Source organism: Rhinichthys klamathensis, unplaced genomic scaffold, assembly GCF_029890125.1.
Source record: "Rhinichthys klamathensis goyatoka isolate OS25496 unplaced genomic scaffold, OSU_Roscu_1.1 h1tg000786l_1, whole genome shotgun sequence".
NCBI classification, from domain to species: domain Eukaryota; kingdom Metazoa; phylum Chordata; class Actinopteri; order Cypriniformes; family Leuciscidae; genus Rhinichthys; species Rhinichthys klamathensis.
Window position 1 is genome coordinate 489,504 of NW_026607183.1, and position 19,247 is coordinate 508,750.

The 19,247-nt window shown below is 39.7% G+C and overlaps 1 protein-coding gene across 1 annotated transcript in view; it reads right to left on the reverse strand.

The window, feature by feature from the left end:
- Positions 1–19,247, reverse strand: part of col4a3 (collagen, type IV, alpha 3) — a 35,235-nt gene that overhangs the window by 9,340 nt on the left and 6,648 nt on the right. The window contains exons 3-28 of the mRNA XM_056243316.1: positions 11,103–11,192; positions 10,621–10,665; positions 10,479–10,523; positions 10,211–10,273; positions 10,039–10,092; positions 7,778–7,804; positions 7,582–7,656; positions 7,374–7,436; positions 7,245–7,280; positions 6,865–6,912; positions 6,606–6,680; positions 6,434–6,478; positions 6,248–6,310; positions 5,989–6,033; positions 5,072–5,125; positions 4,805–4,846; positions 4,528–4,609; positions 3,906–3,941; positions 3,658–3,822; positions 3,457–3,546; positions 1,761–1,856; positions 1,527–1,597; positions 1,178–1,366; positions 880–1,048; positions 366–458; positions 170–274 (exon numbers count right to left, since the gene is read on the reverse strand). Of these exons, the coding sequence (XP_056099291.1) occupies positions 170–274; positions 366–458; positions 880–1,048; positions 1,178–1,366; positions 1,527–1,597; positions 1,761–1,856; positions 3,457–3,546; positions 3,658–3,822; positions 3,906–3,941; positions 4,528–4,609; positions 4,805–4,846; positions 5,072–5,125; positions 5,989–6,033; positions 6,248–6,310; positions 6,434–6,478; positions 6,606–6,680; positions 6,865–6,912; positions 7,245–7,280; positions 7,374–7,436; positions 7,582–7,656; positions 7,778–7,804; positions 10,039–10,092; positions 10,211–10,273; positions 10,479–10,523; positions 10,621–10,665; positions 11,103–11,159 (1,933 nt within the window). The 5' untranslated portion in view covers positions 11,160–11,192. The remainder of the gene's footprint in view (positions 1–169; positions 275–365; positions 459–879; positions 1,049–1,177; positions 1,367–1,526; positions 1,598–1,760; positions 1,857–3,456; positions 3,547–3,657; positions 3,823–3,905; positions 3,942–4,527; positions 4,610–4,804; positions 4,847–5,071; positions 5,126–5,988; positions 6,034–6,247; positions 6,311–6,433; positions 6,479–6,605; positions 6,681–6,864; positions 6,913–7,244; positions 7,281–7,373; positions 7,437–7,581; positions 7,657–7,777; positions 7,805–10,038; positions 10,093–10,210; positions 10,274–10,478; positions 10,524–10,620; positions 10,666–11,102; positions 11,193–19,247) is intronic.

Here is a 19,247-nt window from a genome sequence, read left to right on the forward strand (position 1 = left end):
GCATCATTAGAAGTCACCCATCCACAACATTAAACAGCCAAGGGAAAATTGGACGCAAAACCATAATTTTTAATCTAATTTGAAACTAATGAATGCTGTTTGTAGATTTATCAGAAACAAACTTTGTTGGTTATGTTGACTTATTTTATTTCTTTAAGTTTCTTCCAACCTTTGGGACCAGTAAGTCCAGGAACTCCTGGTATTGACAGTCCTTTCTCTCCTTTTAAACCGCACAATCCCGGAAATCCTTGAACCCCAGCACAACCATCATTACCTAAAACATACATTGATTCATGGTTATCCATTCTGAATCCTGTTCTCAGTCTACTTGTCCATCTGCCAAGTCTGTTATCCCCTCTGCTTACCTGGAGGTCCTGGTAGACCAGGTGGACCAGGCAGTCCAGGCTCACCAGGGTCTCCAGGTGTTGTTTGTACTGGTCCTGGAGATCCTTTCTCACCTGTGGGATGCAACTGTAATATTTAAGCCTACAATTTCTCCTTCATACCACTAGTGGTCACCTGCTTCTGAGTTTTACTACAGTTTGAAGGCCAGTGTCTGCTTTGCATTTGTATTCCAATAAAGGAATGTGCTTTAAAGACCCCCTGTGGTGAAAATCAAGTTTTTAAATGTTGTTTATATGTGGTGTTTTTGATATGCTTTAAGACAAACCATGTGCAAATTCATCCGTCAAAATCATTGCTGACTATTTTCTCCTTAAAACTACAGTTTACCAAAAACAATAAAAAAAAAAGCGGGACCTCTGAAGCTTGGTCTGAGTGTGAGTGTGAGCTTTTCTACTCAACACCCTCTACAAAGTTCCTGGGGTTAAACTATTCAGTAACATCCCATATGTTATCATATATTGCATCAGTTCATACCTGGTTCTCCAGGATTTCCTTGCCGGCCCACTACTCCCAAACTTCCTTTCTCTCCAGGTGCTCCTGGTTGCCCGACACCCATTGACCCTTGGCTGCCCATTGGACCTGTGCAGCCAGGGTCTCCACAAATCCCTGGATCTCCTTGGTTGCCCTTAGGCCCTGGAGGACTCTGGAAAAAGTCAGTTTCAAGTTCTGTCAACATCCAAACTTGTGGCTTTAAAATTGGTTACACAAATTTAGACCAACATTATAGCAGTTATCTCAAAGTTTATGGTTACAACAAGTTCCAAGTACTAACTGGGTTTCCTTTTGCTCCTGATGGTCCTTTGAAGCCTGGGGTGCCCGGCATACCATCTTGCCCCTTTATCCCCAATGGTCCTACTCCACCAGAGTTTCCTTTCTGTCCTTTCTCCCCAATCTCAGATATCATCACTAGATCTCCTTTGGGCCCTGGAGGCCCTGTAAATCCTGGAGGACCTAAGAAACCCTGTGAAAAGATTTTAATTCACATCATAAACAATTGTTTTTGAGAATATGAAACCTTTATTTGCAATACCAACTGCATAATGGGAGTGGACAAATGATAGTTTTTGCTGAGTTATGAGGATGATGATTGGGTTTAGTGGCAGTCTGCAGTTAAAACTGACCGGAGGACCCGGTGGACCCTCTGGACCTTTGATGCCTCGGAATCCTTTATTGCCTTGAACTCCTCCAAGACCTGCACAAAGAAATTGAATTTTTGAGGTCTGTTACTGAAACCAAACCAAATCAATTAAATAAAAAAGTGCTTTAAAGCAGATATGCACCAATATGGATGCACCATAGGAGGTTTCCTCATAGAGTGTTATAGATGTTGTAAAGATGTTGCATAATGACTTCACCTGGATCTCCAGGTTCTCCTGAAACTCCAGGTGGTCCTGGAGGTCCAGGGTCAGCAGCAGAAGCAGCACACAGTCTGCAAAGTTCTCCTTGCTCTCCTGTATTAGAATCACGGAAAACAGCATTGTGAACAGGTGACTAGCATGTTTACTGGTTGTACTGTATGCATTAAAGTAACAACAGGTAGTTTTTTGCTCTCGGGCTCCCCCTACAGTTGGAAAACAGTATTGTCCTCTACTACTGTCGTAAACTGTCATCCTACATGCACGTGCATTTGTTGACAACCATGATAGCCCTGAACACTGTAGGAGGAGGTCACATGCAGGTGTTCTCGCGTGTGTGAAATGTCTTCATCCCAGGTACAGTGGCATATATTTCAGCATGTCATATGAATATAATTTCATTTGTTTTATTTTTTGTATAACGACAAATGATCGCGTTTACAAGCCAGCGTCATTATAGTAGCCTAGTCTATTGGTTACCGTTTTACTGAATCTATATGATACTTCAATGCAATGTTTGAGTGGTTGATAATAACCATATATCGTCAATATTATAATATCAAGCTACCATAAATGAATCTGCAAATTTTACAAATCGATTTGCATTATAGCTTGAGGCAAGACAAATAAACAAATATCACAGACATGTTAGGTATCCTAAAATATGATTTTATTAATAATCTTCCTCCTTTCTTTGTACATGTTGAGTAGACTACACTTTTTAGGTCAAACATTTGCTATTTGCATTTCATCGATTGCAAAGTTCAAATCAGAACGAGAATACTAGCGATAGCTAACCATCAAAAACTAGAATATCGTTTACTAGCTACCAGATTGATAATTCGCTACTACTCTAGCGAATTAGAGAGGTTAGAGAGATACATTCTTTTTTCGATGGGGGGTTCGATGCTCCCTGCACACGCAAGGTCTCTCGCTCGCTTTCTCTCTCTGCCGTCCGCGCGCGTTGGAGCACAGTCTCTGTCTCGCGTGCGCGCTCGCTCTAGATTCCTAGATTTTAGCGTGAGAAACCGGGGGTGTGGCGTGTGAGCGTGTGAAACCAATTAAATGCGGGTGTCTCACGGCCAATGCGTGAGAGTTGGCAGCTCTGCAATGTTGATCCTCGTTCTGCCTTTAACGCGATCACTTTCTCTTTTTCTCTTTTTGCTTTGCTCCGATAAAACCTTTGCTTTCTTGTTTTTCTGTGCTGCTTCGGCCATGACTATAACATTTGGCTCGCAAGTCCGATTTTAAGGAAGTGGGGGTGGTGGTGGAAGTGACGTATATGCCGTAAAGCAGTCGAATTTTGTAGTTCTCTTTGTTCGCCGGTTACTACCCGAAACCCGAAGTTTAAAAGTACGATTAAAAACCCTACAGACCCCGTCAGGCTATGGCAGACGTGTCATTCAACCTATTGTAAGTCGATGTACCATCACAAGAGACTTGGAAATATATTATGAAGGCTGAAAAGTTACCTGTTGTTACTTTAATATGTAACATACACTTTATTCAAAGGAATGTTTTGGGTCCAACTATATGGGCAACATTTGTGGCATGCCATTTACCTTAGAAAATAATTATTATGGGGAAAGACATTGCAAATAATTAATCGAAGTTGTTCAGTAGTAATGAGCTTAATTTAACCATTGAACCTGAAATATTTATTTTTAACATACACCATGAAAAGAGTGAATCTCACCTGGTTTTCCAGGATCTCCATATCGACCCTCAGGGCCTGTTAGGCCTTTGTCACCCTTGAGCCCTTTTGGTCCCAAGCGACCTTTGACTTCTGGGGATGCAGGAGAGGAGCACACAAACAGTGTCATGTCAAACAGTCATGCACAACAGTCAAGCTTGGTAAATCAAATAAACTGAAGATGGCAGTCTTTGACAAAGTTACGTGGAGTTCCTGGAGGTCCAGGGTCACCAGGGGGTCCTTGTTCCCCTGGTTGGCCATCAAGTCCTTTGGGTCCTCTGATGTCAGGTGCAGGTTCTCCTTTTCCCCCTTTCACACCTCTAAACCCTGGGGGACCTAGTTTTCCATTAGGTCCTGGTAGGCCGATCCCTGACATATTTGAGAAAAGAGAAAGTTAGCATTTGTGATGTGTATATTTGTGATGTGTATATTGTGAGAGATACATCAATTACCTGGAGGACCTGGAGGTCCAGGAAAACCATTGAAACCTTTAAAGAAGATACCAGAGATAACAACATTTGGTTATATACTTTGGCTCAATAAAATAAGAATAATTATTATTAATTATTACATACAATGTCATTCGAAAGTTCAGAGTTGATTTTTTGTTTTGTTTTTTAAACATGAATTATGCTCAACAAGGCTGCATTCATTTGATTAAAAATACAGTAAAACTGAAATATTGTGAAATAGCTTTATTATTTAAAATACCAGTTTTCTATTTTAATATATTTTCAAATGTATTTCATTCCTGTGATGTCAAAGCTGAGTTTTCAGCATCATTACTCCAGCCTTCAGTGTCACATGATCCTCCAGAAATCTTTCTAATATGCTGATTTGCTGCTCAAGAAACATTTATTATTATTATCAATGTTGAAAACAGTTGTGCTGCTTAATATTTTTGTGAAAATCGTGATAAATTTTTTCGGCTGCTTTAAAAAAATAAAAAAATGACATTATACATGTCTGTACTGCCACTTTTTATCAATGAAAGAAAACCAGTTTATGGCATATTTAGCTGGTTTTGTTGGTTGTCTTTGAATGAAAGTAGTTTTAATAAATTTGATTACTAACCTTCACTGCCTTGTAGACCAGGAGGTCCTGGTGGCCCAGGAATACCTTTTTGACCTTTGATCTCCGTATCAATTATAACAAACTAAAACACAAATTTAAATAACACTTCATCAATAAGGTACAAAAATATGAATTCCTTTTTAAATTTAAAGAGACAGATATTATTATTACTTCATCAGCTAATAACTCTTTATTGAGTTTCATTGCCACAGGCAATATGACGTGATTAAAGAGAGATTAAACATCTAGAGATTGCCATAAGTGAAAGTTTCACTACCTCTCCAGGGACCCCAGGGGCACCGGGGTCACCCTTCAAACCCTGAAGACACAAACAAAGAAACAGATTAATGAATTCAAGTATAAAGATTTTAAAGAAAGATTGAGATTCCATTTAAAAAGTCCACTCATTAGAGGGCACGATTCAACTGCACTTAAAATGGCCAACTATATTTTTTCGTCAGTTTGGCTTGCCAACCAAAGTAAAACCGAACTCTACATGGTGTATAGCACATGACTGCACAAGAACAGACAGACAGATAGATACCATTTCCCCTGCTATCCCAGTAGCTCCTTGATATCCTACATCTCCAGGCACTCCCTAGGAAGAAAAAACAAAAATCTTGGTCATAATAAATATCTATTAATCGACATAAGGTGCTGTAACAATGCAACAATAATAAAACAACAATGCATTGACTTTTACTTTTTACTTTTGATACTCAGGTATGTTTAAAATCAAGTACTTCTGTACTTTTACTTAAGTAAAAATCGGGCAGGACTTGATTTTGTCCATCTGGAATTGAATTGTGGTTTGCTATTGCTGTGATCTCATGTGAGAGACAGTCTGTGCTGGAAGAAGGAGGGGGTGTTATTTTGATTAAAGAATATGATTATTAATTTTAAAAAAAGAAATAATGTGCATAGATAAAACATTTATAATAAAAGCTGCAATACTCCATAATAAAAAAAAGAATAAGAAGAATTGTCCATTTTGATTTCATGGTGACTATGGATTGACTTCAACGGATAACATCTGTCTATACAAAAGCAAATAGAACCCGATATAATCACTGTCACTGTTTACACTAAATACAGTACAGATACCCATTCAATTTCTGACATACTCCAAGCACTTCACACGACAACAGGACAAAGAGGAAAAAGAATGTTAGCTTTGACACATCTTGTTTAATAAGCAGTTAGCCAATCATAACAGGGGCCATTTACTGACAAGCCTTAAAGGAGCTTGTCCTTTAAAAACTGATCATTTGAGACAGAGGGTCAAAATGAAGGTTGAGAATAATCATTTTCCTGCATATTAGTTTTTTTAGTATGCAAAAAAAAACCTCAAAACCTAAAATTGAACCACAAAGAACATATTAAGATAAAAAATCCATGTCATGACCCCTTTAAAAACCAAAAGCTTTTTGGATGGGCCACTGTAAAATATTTCATGCTTACCTTAGGGCCCAACTCTCCTTGCAGCCCCTCCTTTCCAGGTTTCCCCTAAAAAAATCAATACATAATTACAAATTGTTAATATATATATATATATATATCAATATATATAAAATGATTATTGCAGTGTGATATTTTAAACATATATTTTTAAATCTTGTTTGATGCCAAACATTTGACCTTGATGAGAATAAGTTTAAGGACAAATTGGGAGAGAATGAGTCTCCATTGTCTCTCTCTCTCTCTTTATTTAGTTATTTACCGGAGCCCCAGGCTCTCCGCTTTCCCCTTTCTTCCCCGTAGGACCAGGACGACCACGAAGACCCTGCAGAATACAGCAGTCGGGCTTTATGAATGATGAAGTAACTTAAAGCAATCCCAATGGAATAAACGATTTAAACAGCAGAAGAATAAAAAGAACTTTTAAAAAGTGGCCTTGTTTACTCACAAATGACCCAGGGCATCCAATGTCTCCAAAATCCCCACTGTCACCCTGAAACCAAAAAGAGAGTGATTTTTCACAAAACTCAAATCATTCATTTGTATTACAGTGTAAAACTGGATTTTGAAATACATAAATAAATAAAACTCCAATGAATTACTTTTATGGGAAATGTTACCTTAGGCTCCTTTGGTCCTGATACAAATAACTTTACACCTTTTTGTCCTGGTACACCAGGTGGTCCTCTCTCCCCCTACAAAAAGAGCCCCGTAATGCATTTTAGAGTTTATATAATCAGTTAATAGAGAGCATTATTCAATTTAAATCAGATTATTCATCTGGTTTACCCTACACATTCACATACTGTAAGTGTCAGACATGCTTGTTTTGTAAGGGTAAGCAAAAGCTCGATAAAAAGTAACGATGAAAATACTGACCTTTTGACCTATGGGTCCAGGTGTTCCCATGATTCGACCCTCTCGACCCTATATGTAACGCAAAAATGTTACACATACAAACATACATACTAAAGCCCAAAGTGCTTCGGTCATCCACGTTACGCAGAGGACCAGCGGTTTCATCATCAGGAGGGTTCGTGGACGCTCGTACACACGGCCCGCGCGGACGGTGCGCATACAACAGAGCATGTGCGAGTAAATTGAGTGCTTGAAAACAAAGTCCAATAGAGATTCTGCACGTACTCACGGCCAAAGAAGTATACTTCGAAAGGCTTGCACACTCAACTGTGTGCAAGCGGAGCAGAATGAGGAAAATGAAGAATACCCGATTTTATCATATTAAGCTAATCAGAACTAACCTTCTCTCCTTGTAATCCAGGAATGCCTTCTATTCCCTAAAAAATAATTAAAGAGTTAAATCAATACAACAATAATGTAATCATGATATTAATCATAATGAGAGGATATAAAAGCACTGGACAACTTACTGGTGGACCTCTAGGCCCCTCTGGTCCCTCTGGTCCTGGAAATCCTGGCAATCCTAGTGGACCCTGTAGATCCACAACCACAGAATCTCAGTCAAAATACTGACACAGAATACAACAATATGGAATTACATTAAAGATACATAAAGTAATAAACAAAGTGCTTGCCAAAATGTTCAATCTGAATTTTTCACTTTTTGAATTTTCTTACTTTATCTCCATCTCTGCCTCGAGGACCACACATTCCTTTCACTTGTTCGGAGGGTGGAAAGACATAGCTATCTCCCTAAAAAATAATTTAAGGTCATCATAATATTATAATACTGTACATGTGTGAGCATTTTATGTTAAATGAGCAATTAAGCTAACAATTCCTAAAGGACTGAAGTTAATCGAATACAACACACCTTAGGTCCTTGGATTCCTGGTCCTCCCTAAATACAACAACAACAATAACAACAACAAATTTGTGGTTTAAATTAGCAGCCTTAATCAGAGTAAGGCTCAAATGAGACTTACACATTGCAGAAAAACAAGAGCATTTACTTTTTTTCATTTTATGAGGTTCATACCGACATCTGTCTTTCTGTGTGCCACTTAGGTGGAGGTTTCAGAATGTTCTAATACATTGTGAATTATATGTTGTGCATTGAATGTTATGATTAAAACATAAATATAACACGAAAATGTACACATATATTGATTGCATCTTCATATTTTCATGTTGATTATACTTGTTGATTAAGGTACTTTTATTATGAAATTGTGAAATTATGAAACATTTTTCCTGTTCCTGTTTCCTGCATATGCAAATGTATTTAATATAAAATAAATATAAACAAATAAATATATTATTTGGTTTACTTTTTCTGCTATAATAATAATATAACAAATTATTATTTTTATTTTGGTAAAAATAGTAATAGAGCCTTTGTACACCTGTTGCTCTTTTAGTTTAAAGGAGCTGTATGTAAGATTGTGGCCAAAACTGGTACTGCAATCACTTTCAAATTACTGTAGAGCGGTGCATCCCCTCCCCCTCCCCCCTGACTCGAGGTTGCCAGATAGGCTGCAGGATCCAGCAGGAACGTAGGCTGCTACAAGGAGCTTTCAACTAGAGCAGAGCTGGCAACCCGGATGCCGAAACACTACTGACTTCGTGATTGGTAGATAGGTGGAGGGTGGGGCTTCAGGCCAAAACACAAGATGACAACATCAACATCAGTTGAGGGCTGCAACTTCACTTTTTAAATGACAATATCGTGGCCATACTTCTGTTGTCAGTGATATAAGTATTTGAAATGAACATGATTTCTTAAAGGAGCTGTATGTAAGAAATTTATTTCAATTAATCATAAAATGGCCCTGAAATGTCACTAGACATTAAGAAATCATGTACATTTCAAATACTCATATCACTGACAACAGTAGTCTGGCCAGGATATTGTCATTTAAAAAGTGAAGTTGCAGCCCTCAACTGATGTTGATGTTGTCATGTTGTGTTTTGGTCTGATGCTCCACCCTCCACCTATCTACCAATCACGAAGTCAGTAGTGTTGCGGCATCCGGGTTGCCAGCTCTGCTCTAGTTACCACTTCTGCAGCTCGTCACGTTCCTGCTGGATCCTGCAGCCGATCTGGCAACCTCGAGTCAGGGAGGAGGGGGAGGGGATACACCACTCTACAGTAATTTGAAAGTGATTGCAGTACTAGTTTTGGCCACAATCTTACATACAGCTCCTTTAATGTCTAGAGACACATCAGGGCCATTTTATGATTAATTGAAAAACATTTCTTACATACAGCTCCTTTAAGCCACAATGTTTAGTTATTTATTAGGTCTTACGCTGCCTCCGAAATCGTTTACTTTCCTACTATATATTGTATGTGTTACATCTGTCAGCTGCGGTACCCTTAAGTACCAGCAGATGGCAGCCTCACTGTCACCATGAACTCTGTTATCCCCAGGCTTCATTTCCCAGAACTCTCCGCTCATTATTAGTTTACCTGTTTCAGCTGTGTCTTGTTTTCTTAGTTCATTACCCTGTCTATTTAAATGCCTTTTCCCCCGCATTCATTATAAAGTCTTGTTTGTTTGTTTTGGTTCACGCTCTCTGTCAGCATTTTCTTTATGAGTCTTGGATTCCTCGTTCCTGTTTGCCCTTCATGGATTGTATGTGTGTTTGGACTGATTGCATGTGCTGTGCTTGACCTTCTGTCTGGTATGGACTATGACCTTGGATTATGATTGTCAATAAACTGCTTTTGGATTCTCACACTCTCTGCTGAATGCTGTCACTCCACCAACACCAAATCTTAACAATATGAAGAACAGTACGGCAAAATATTAGTATGTCAGAATACATAGTATTCGAAAAACGGTAGGCAAGAAGTCCCCAGATGATCTGCTATTTCTGCTTAGATTCTGAGGTGTGCATTCGAAGACTTTTATAACGGTCGCGAAGTAAGTTCAATTCAAATGTAGTACCTACTCAGACAATATGTGATTTGGGATGTTAAACATTTATGTGTTTTGTATCCTCATTCCCACCTCAAAGAACTTTTGTTTTTTATTTCCCAAAATAAAGCACTGCAACTGGGTTCACTTTGCTATCTCAGCCAACGGTATATTAATATTATCTGATATTATACTCATTTTCAGAACTCACCTGCCGTCCAGGACGTCCCATCTGGCCTATAAAGCCTGGGGGACCAGGCTCACCCTGAAAAATACAACAAAATTTTTTTGACACTGACCTTTAGTATGGTGACAGTTGGTGGGCTTTAGTGTGGTTAAAGTAATAACTACTCATTCACAAATGATCTATTCTTCTGGATTACCTTTGTTCCATTGCATCCTGGGAGACCAGGATGCCCCCTCGGCCCCTCTTTCCCAGGGAGCCCCTAAAAGAGGAGAACATGATACTTACAAAATTATATTCTCTGTATATATTTGCAAAGCAGCAATGATGACGTCATAAAAAAGTAACTTTTATGACATAAGTAGCATATGGTTTCCTCTTTTAAGCATTTTGGCCAGAAATGGATATATACACTCTAATTCAAGTTATTAAGCAATAAGCTCTCAAAAACTATTCTCAAAACTTACCGGTAGTCCCGGTGGGCCAAAGAATCCTGGCGTCCCTGAAGTTCCCTTATTGAGAGAATGAGAACGAGAGAGAGATTTGCTAGTGTTCAATTATACTGCAAGTGTCACCGGAAATATATTAACACACTCACACACTCCGTACCCTAGAACCTTTATGTCCGCGCATGCCTGTACGTCCCATGTTTCCCTGTGTGATAAAAAAAAAAAAAAAAATTATACATTTTATCAACATTAATCAGTACTCTAATACAGAGTCTATACAACAATCAATCTGTTTATATGTTGTTGAATATCGAAAAGATACCCTCAATCTCAGTATAAGAATATGGCAACATGTTATAATGTAAAGTCAAGCTAATTTTAGTTATATAGCAAATTTCACAATGGACTTACACAAAAATATTGCAGTAACAATGTCTTAAATTCTATAAGGTCATCATTTAACAGTTATGCCTTAATATATTGGTCTAGGTGAGTGGCAAAGAACGAAAAACTCCATAAGCACCGGAGAGGAAATAGAGGAGAAATTCTATATTGTTCCTCTAAAAGCATGTGTAAGATTTAGAACGTTATATTTTATACATTTGAAACTGTGTGCTTGTAAAGCAGCCGTATGTTACATACAATTGGACCAGGAAGTCCAGGAGGGCCTTCCTTTCCTCGATGCCCCTGAACTCCCATTACACCATCCAAACCAGGAAACCCCTTCTGACCCTGAGAGGAAGACAGATAAACCAGCGGTAGCTTTAAACACAAATTATTGAGAGATTGAGATTGTGACAAATAATTTGATTTGTATAAAAACATGTGATTTTTAGGAAAAAAGTAAGTAGCCCTAACGGTCAGTGAGGGGTAAGCAGATCATACGAAAATGTACAAATGAGATCATATGAATTCATAAGAATTAACAGATTAAAGGCGTGGAATACACTACACATTGTTTGATGAGATTTTTGCACCGTTTCGGTCTAGAGTCGACAACACTATAGCTGCCAAAAGTCAAAGCCGCTCTGCAGATTTTGGCAGTCGGAGTTGACAAAATTACTTTATTTTTTAATGTTTAACTACAAAAACAGCAAGTGTATGATGCCTATTTTAAAGGGTTCCTGACATGAGAAATCAAATTTGCCTTGATGATTTGAAATATTTGAGGTATCATTAAAACACCCTGGGCCTGCAAGTCTTATAGTTTAACCCTTTGATGCACAAGCTATGGATACCCCCTCTAATGCACAACATGGGTCTAAAAAGACCCGTATTCATTTCCTATGTTATTTCATGCATGGCTCGGCATTTTTTTGTTTCACCTTTTGATATCACTTTATTTGAGCATTTTATATTTCATGATCTATAAATTTCATGATTTATGAATATTCAAAATATCTTGTTTTCAATTATCACAAATTCATATTTGAATATTTCCTAGGTTTTGTGTAAATACATCAAGTTTACACACATGGGTCTAAAATGACCCATCTATGCAAGCGTGATAAAACAAAAGAATAAAGAAAACTTTTTGTAAAAATAACCATTGTCACAGTTGTTTAGATCAACACATTTACTGTAACACTTGAAATATGTTTATCGGCCACTTTGTCACGCATAACACACATATAACCGATAACACTGAAATTGAACTGTAGTGTAGTGTGATCGGTAGGGGGATCTCCCCGCCACCAATGTGCAGCATCCACCCGGATGATGCGACAGCACCCATAGTGCACCAGAACGCCACCACACGACGGCTTATGTGACCGATAGCATTGATTTATGACCACAAATAAAAATTAATATGGAGGAGGTACTGCCCAGGTAAGGTTTCGGCCCAATACCGCCAATATATACTTGTATATATAACTTTCTATTGCAACTTTTATTTTGTTGACCTAGCTAACATTAGATAAAATAAAATATGTCGACCGCAAGCTAGCTAATAGTATTGGACATGTTTCTCTTTTGCACTAGTAATGGATTTCAAGGTCAAGGTAAGCTTAGCCTAAACGTTCAAATTTTAGGCTATATCTAGATGTCTTTCACAAAATATCAAATATTTTCTGTGACAAAAAATGTATTAAATAATGCATGAAATATACAAAAACAGCCGTGTTGAGTTGTGAAATGTGTGGCAGGTGAATAGTTTTCTGCAGTAATTATATTTATACTATTTATAAATATCAAAGGTTCCTATATGGGTCATTTTTGACCCATGTGTGTAAAATTGATGTAGAAATACAAAAACCGTGTTTGTTTATAAAGTAATAAAGGAAAAATAAAAATAATGATTTGTGGAAATCAAAAACAAGATATTTAATGAATACCTGGATTAATAAATGATAAAATACATTTCTTTCAAATATTCAGCAAAGAAATATGAATACGGGTCTTTTTAGACCCATGTTGCGCATTAGAAGGGTAGTGAAACAAAAACGATTTTTATTCGAAAAGTAAGAAAGGAAAAATTTAAATAAGGATTTGTAATGATCTAAAACGAGTTAATTGAGGAATACCTGGAATACTAAATGATGAAATTAATTTCTTGCAAAGATATAGAAAATGAAAACTCAGTCGGGTCTATTTAGACCCATGTTGTGCATCAAAGGGTTAAAATGTCCTCCTCAATGCCTCAAAAAAAACCCATTTATTTAATCAAGCTCCAAAAACAGCTCTTTCCTTTAGCTCAAACAGTAGAGCATTGGCGCTTGAAACGCCAAGGTCATGGGTTCGATTCCCAAGGAAAGCAAGAACTGATAAGAATGTAAAAATGTCTATCTTGAAATGTAATGTAAGTCACTTTAGATAAAAGTGTCTGCCAAATGAGCATAAATGTAATTGATGAACATCATTGCTTAAAGGTGCAGTGTGTGATTTTTAGCGACATCTAGCGGTTCGGTTGCGAGTTTGCACTAAGGGCTCAGCCCACTGCTCACCCCTCCCTTTCGAAGAAGCTACGGTGGCTAAAACGGGACAAACATATCATCGTTTGAGACAGCAGAGAATAGCCAGAGTAAACCAAGTTTCTGTACCACAGTCCATTATAAACCACATCATGGATAAAGTTTACAAAGCCATAGTCAGGTGAGGATGAAGGGTCTTAATATATAATATAATCATAGTAATCAGCTGATTGTCTCACGAACGTAACCAGCACATTTCTCCCCACATAGCAAACCCATAATACAGCGAGGGAGAAGAACCACATGAAACTATCCAACTACATAGTTTTTTCTAACAGGGTAGCAAAAGTTTAGCTGGCTAATATGAGCTGTTACTGTGGCTGAGCTGGTTAAAGGCTAAAGCCTTGTTTATACTGGACGCGTCCGCATGAGCCCAAAGGTGCGCGCGGCAAAAATGACGTGATTGTAACAGCGCGCGCGCCTCTGCATCCCCTAGACATCATTTACTACACACAATAGGCTTTTTTTCTCTGATTTTGGAAACTCGATTGACTTAAAATGCTTCCAAGATCGACTTGTCGACCGCGATCGACGGGTTGGTGATTCCTGTAACATACAGTTTTACGGTCAATGACAAGAGTACTAATCAGCTGTCTCACGAATGTAACCAGCACATTTATCCCCACATAGCAAAGCCATAACACAGCGAGGGAGAAGAACTGAGTAACATGAAACAATCCAACATATTTTAGTTGGATTACACCACTGACAAGGGAAAAGTCACTACTCACGGTGTTTATGGCTAGCTTCTAGCTTTCTGCTGCTTCTCTTTCAATGTAGTGACGAAACGCGCTCTGTAGCGCTGTTTGTTCGCTGCCGGCTACGGTAGACCTTCATAGAAGGGGGTGCCCGCGGTTATGGAGATATAAATGCCTCATTCTAAGGTAATAAAAACATTACGGTTTATTAAGTAAGTTCTTTATATACCACTGAACACATAGTTATGGATGTCATATTGCATTTCTGTTAATAGATACTCAAAATTTTTACACATTGCACCTTTAACAGCTGACACGTAAAAAACAGATTTGAGCGTCACGTAAAAAGCAAGTAGAACCCATTATAATCACTGATGCTGTCTAAACTGGATACAGTATACAGATGCGTGTTCAGTTTCTGACATGCTTGATTCTGTCGACAAGAGTCACGCATCTGTGAAAGGACAAGTGAAAGAGTGTTCGCTTTGCCGTGTCCAGTTTAAACGGCTTGTTTGCGTCTCTGTACAGACTTCAGAAGGATCCCAGCGTCAGGAACAAGTGGATGGTTTATTGTAATGGTGTCCCACATCGCAGGATTATATGTTTGTTCGGAGCATTTTGTTTTGTAAACGAGGCAAAGTGCAATGGAGAGTTCACAAAGAATCTTTTGTTGAAGAATGAAGCAGTCAACTCAGCTGTATTGGATCTTACAGCAGCTGAATCATAAACTTTCACAATGCTTTGTCTGTAAATGACGGATGTATATGGCTTTCAAAACATTTACTCATATGCAATAGCTAATGGGCGTTGATACTGTTTCCTGTTCAGTGACATTAGCCAATCATAACAGTGGCCGTTTACTGACAGGCCTTAAAGGAGCCGCCCCTTAAAAACGTATCATTTCAGACAGATGGTCAGCATGAAGGCCGAAAATAATAGTTTTTTTGGCATATATATTTGTTTGTTATTTGTGGAAAAAAAACTTTATCCATGTCATGACCCCTTTAAAATCTGTTTCACTCCAGTGTTGAATTTTCTGTAGGAGACACAAGGGTTTATTATCAAATTGTCAAAGATGCCAGTAAACCTGTCATCAGAGAAGAGATGTCGAGGGGAGTGGAAATTAATTTGATTAAATTATACTAGGGCATGTGATTTAAAAATTATGATGTGCACAGATAAATTATTTATAATAATTAATGCAATATTCTAATACACAAATATTAGAATTGTCGATTTTGATTTAAAGGTGAATGTTTCACATATTCAGTTACGTTTGTTCTTAGTTTTGGTTTCAAGGACTTCTAGTTTGTATTTGGTAGTTCCTGTGTTCCTTTGTTTCAATTTCCCACTTCTCATCATGGACATTAATTTATCATCACAGGTGATAATCATTAATTCCCTCATTTACCCTGTATTTAAGTTGCTCGGTCTCACCCTTCAGTTGTTGGTTGTTGTTTGTGTTTGTGATATTTGGGTTACTGCCTTCCTGTTTAATTAACCTCGTTTTTATTTTTATATCCAGTCGTCAGTCTACATGACAGTGACTTAAAAATAGGTGCATGATGCCCTTCGCCAACACAAATGGGACGGAGCAGAGAGAACTTCATCAAAGCTCAACTGGGTGAATTTGCAGGATAAACTTTTTGAAGCAGATTTTCAAGATTATTCGCAAATATTCATCAACAATGCAGAGACCAGAAAAAAAAAGAACGTCTGCAAAGTAGGTCCATGGACATTTGAGCTTTTATGGGAATGAATGAATGAACATACCATGACAGGTATGCCAAACTCAAGTGTATAGAGAGAAGTGGAACACAGACTCTTACACACAGGTGGACACATACAGAGGAGCAGATGCGTGACTTATAATGCTGATAAGTGTTCTGTAGCTTTGGGCATCAATAGTGTAGCACAGCTGATCTGATACGGACACCTGGGTGGCCAATACATCTCTCAAGTCACCTCGAAATAGTCATGAGGCCACCCACCACCACCAGACATATTTTTCTTTTTCTTTTGAACCTGGTGACCCAATCTCAAGATTCAAGATTCAAAGGTTTTATTTGTCACATACTCATACAAGATGCGCAGTGAAATGTTTTTGTGACATGTACTGTACTTCTGTGCTCAATTGTAATAAAAAACAAACATAAAAATAAAAGAATACAATAGAATACAATAATTACAAAACTATATTATAAGAATATTATATAAGTTAAACCTAGATCAACAGCCAGCTGTACAACTGTTAAAGTTCAATGACTTGGATAAAAATGTTAAAAGTGTATTAAATGTTAAAAGTGTTCAGAGTGCAGAATTCAGGGCTCTGATTGCCGCAGGGAAAAAACTGTTCCTCATCCTCTCTGTGCGTGTTTTATGACAGCACAGGGGTCTGCCTGACCTGAGGGTTACAAACAGTTTATTGCAAGGGTGATGGGGCTCCAGTCAGTATGCTCTGTACAGCAGCATAGTAGAAGGAAATCAGGATCCGTTGGGAGACCTTAAATCTCCTGAGCGGTCTGAGGCGCTGTCTTGCCTTTCTCACCACGGTGTCCGTGTGTACAGTCCATGATAAATCCTCGGAAATGTGCACTCCGAGGTATTTAAAACTACTCACCCTCTCCACTGGTGTCCCGTCTATCAGGAGAGGGGTGTAGGTCCTGCAACGTTGTGGGCAGATATCCACCACCATCTCCTTGGTCTTCTCCCCATTTAGCAGTAGGCTGTTGTCCTTGCACCACATTGTCAGGTCTGACACCTCCTGTAGATAGGGCCGCTCGTCGTTGTTAGTGATGTGTGCCCTCCCGCTCTAACAACCTGAGGCCTGGCAGTCAGGAAGTCCAGGATCCAGGCACACATTGATGGGTTCAGGCCCAGGTCATACAGCTTAGTAGCCAGCCTACTGGGGACTTCAGTGTTGAAAGCTGAACTGTAGTCTATGAACAGCAGTCTGACATAACCCCCTCTTACGATGTCAAGGTGGGAGAGGGTGGCATGCATGACCTGGGAAATAGCATCGTCTGTGGATCTGTTGGAGCGGTAGGCGAACTGCAGTGGGTCTAAGATACTATGAAGAGAGGAGCAGATGTGGTCCCTTATCAACCTCTCAAAGTCTTCATGACTACCGAGGTCAGTGCTACGGGACGGTAGTCATTCATACCGGCTGGGGAGGCGTTCTTGGGTACGGGGATGATGGTGGACATCTTGAAGCATGTGGGGACTGTGGATTGTGCAAGAGAAAGATTGAATATGCAGGTGAACACTGGAGCCAGAATGTCAGCGCAGGTCCTGATGACTCGTCCTGAGATCCTATCCGGGCCTGCCGCCTTTCTGGTGTTCACCCTTTTCAGCTCCCTTCTCACGTCATGCTCAGAGAGAACGGGGCTGAGTGCTGTCCCACTGGTAGAACTCCTTCTATCTGCGTTAGCAAAGTCCTTTTAGGCAAGTCATGCCACTCGGCCGCCATCTTGGCAACGCCTCCGGGCAGCTATTTCGGACTAACAAGACCAGGCTCCTATCTAAATGAATGGGCAGAGAGTCAGAACTGCAGTTTCACTGGTCACCGGGACATAAAAACTGCATGTATAGAAACAGCAGTAAAATATGATAAAAATCGCTGAAAAAGTTTGATGACTTTGCCCCAAAATAAAGTTTAAAACGCCTTTTTTCCCACAGGTTATACTTTTACTACGCATGCGCAAGGGTTCTCTCCCTCGGTCGTGCGCGCGCTACACAGTTTGAAGCACAGTGTGTGTGAGCTCTCGCTCGCTCGCTCTAGATTCCGGGAAATTTGAACTAACTCATACACTGCATATCAAATCTGCCGCCTTTTCAAACAGTAACGATTTTGCGCTGTCGCAAACCTCAACTGTGCGCATGCGTCAGTGGAACCAGACGATAGGGTTAAATGTTTCCCGGCTTGACTGTTAAAAGCAGACGATTGGCTTTCCAGCGGGAGGGGCGGGGCATGTGCACACAACCGCCATCTTTGGTGTTACGGGTTTTCCCTATATAGTTGTATTAAGGATTGATGAAGTGGCATGTCTCTATATAAATAGTCTCTGGCGTTAGTCAGGCCTGCGTTAGCATGGCCAGCGTTAGCATTGCTAGCTTCGAAACGTGCATAGAAGGAGTTCAGTTTGTTCACCAACGCTGCGTCCGCACTCACCATACACGGGTGATCCTTTTTTATAGTCCGTGATCTCATGTAATCCCTGCCTTATGCTTCGTGTGTCCTTTATCTGGAATTTTGCTTCCATCTTGTCCCTGCAGCGCCATCTTGTCCCTGCAGTGCCGCTTTGCATCCGCTATGTCCCGCCTCAGTTTGTAGCATGCAGCCTTGTATTCCGTCATGTCACCCGACAGCAGTCCAGCGTTGTAAGTGGTGGTGCGGCCTTTCAGTGCAGCGCATATGGATCTATCGACCCACGGTTTTTGGTTCGGAAAAGACTTCACCATCGCCGTGGCCGTGGGTACAACATCGTCTGTCCACGTCATCCCCCAGTCCAGGTCACTCAGTGCGTCGCCTAGCATCTCCTCTGATTCGGCTGTCCAGCGTCTGACCTCTCGCGTCACTACCGGCTCTCGTTTCATTCTCTGTTTTTATGATCAAGAAAATGGCGTTATGATCAGATTTCCCGAAAGCTGGGATAGGAATGGATCTGTACCCTATTTTAAAGGGTGTATAGCAGTGATCTAGTGTCTTGTCATTGCTGGTGGGACACTTGATATGTTGGAAGAAGTTAGGCAGAACTTTTTAAAGATTTGCCTTGTTAAAGTCCCCTGTCACTATGAGTGCAGCGTCTGGGTGTCTGGTCTATAGTCCAATTGTCACGTCGTGTAACACCGACAAAGCCTTGTGGTGGGATGTATACAGCCGTGGAAATAACTGAGGTGAACTCACAAGGAAGGAAAAAAGGGCGACACATAATCGTCAGATGTTCCAAGTGGGGCGAACAGGAACTCGAGAGGATTTTGGTCCCCTTTGGGCTACACCAGTTATTGTTCATTATCATGAAACAGACTCCTCCACCTCTTGTTTTACCGGACTCTTCTGTTGTATCCATGCGGTAGACAGAGAAATGCTCGGCCGGAGTAACAGCTGTGTCCGGTAC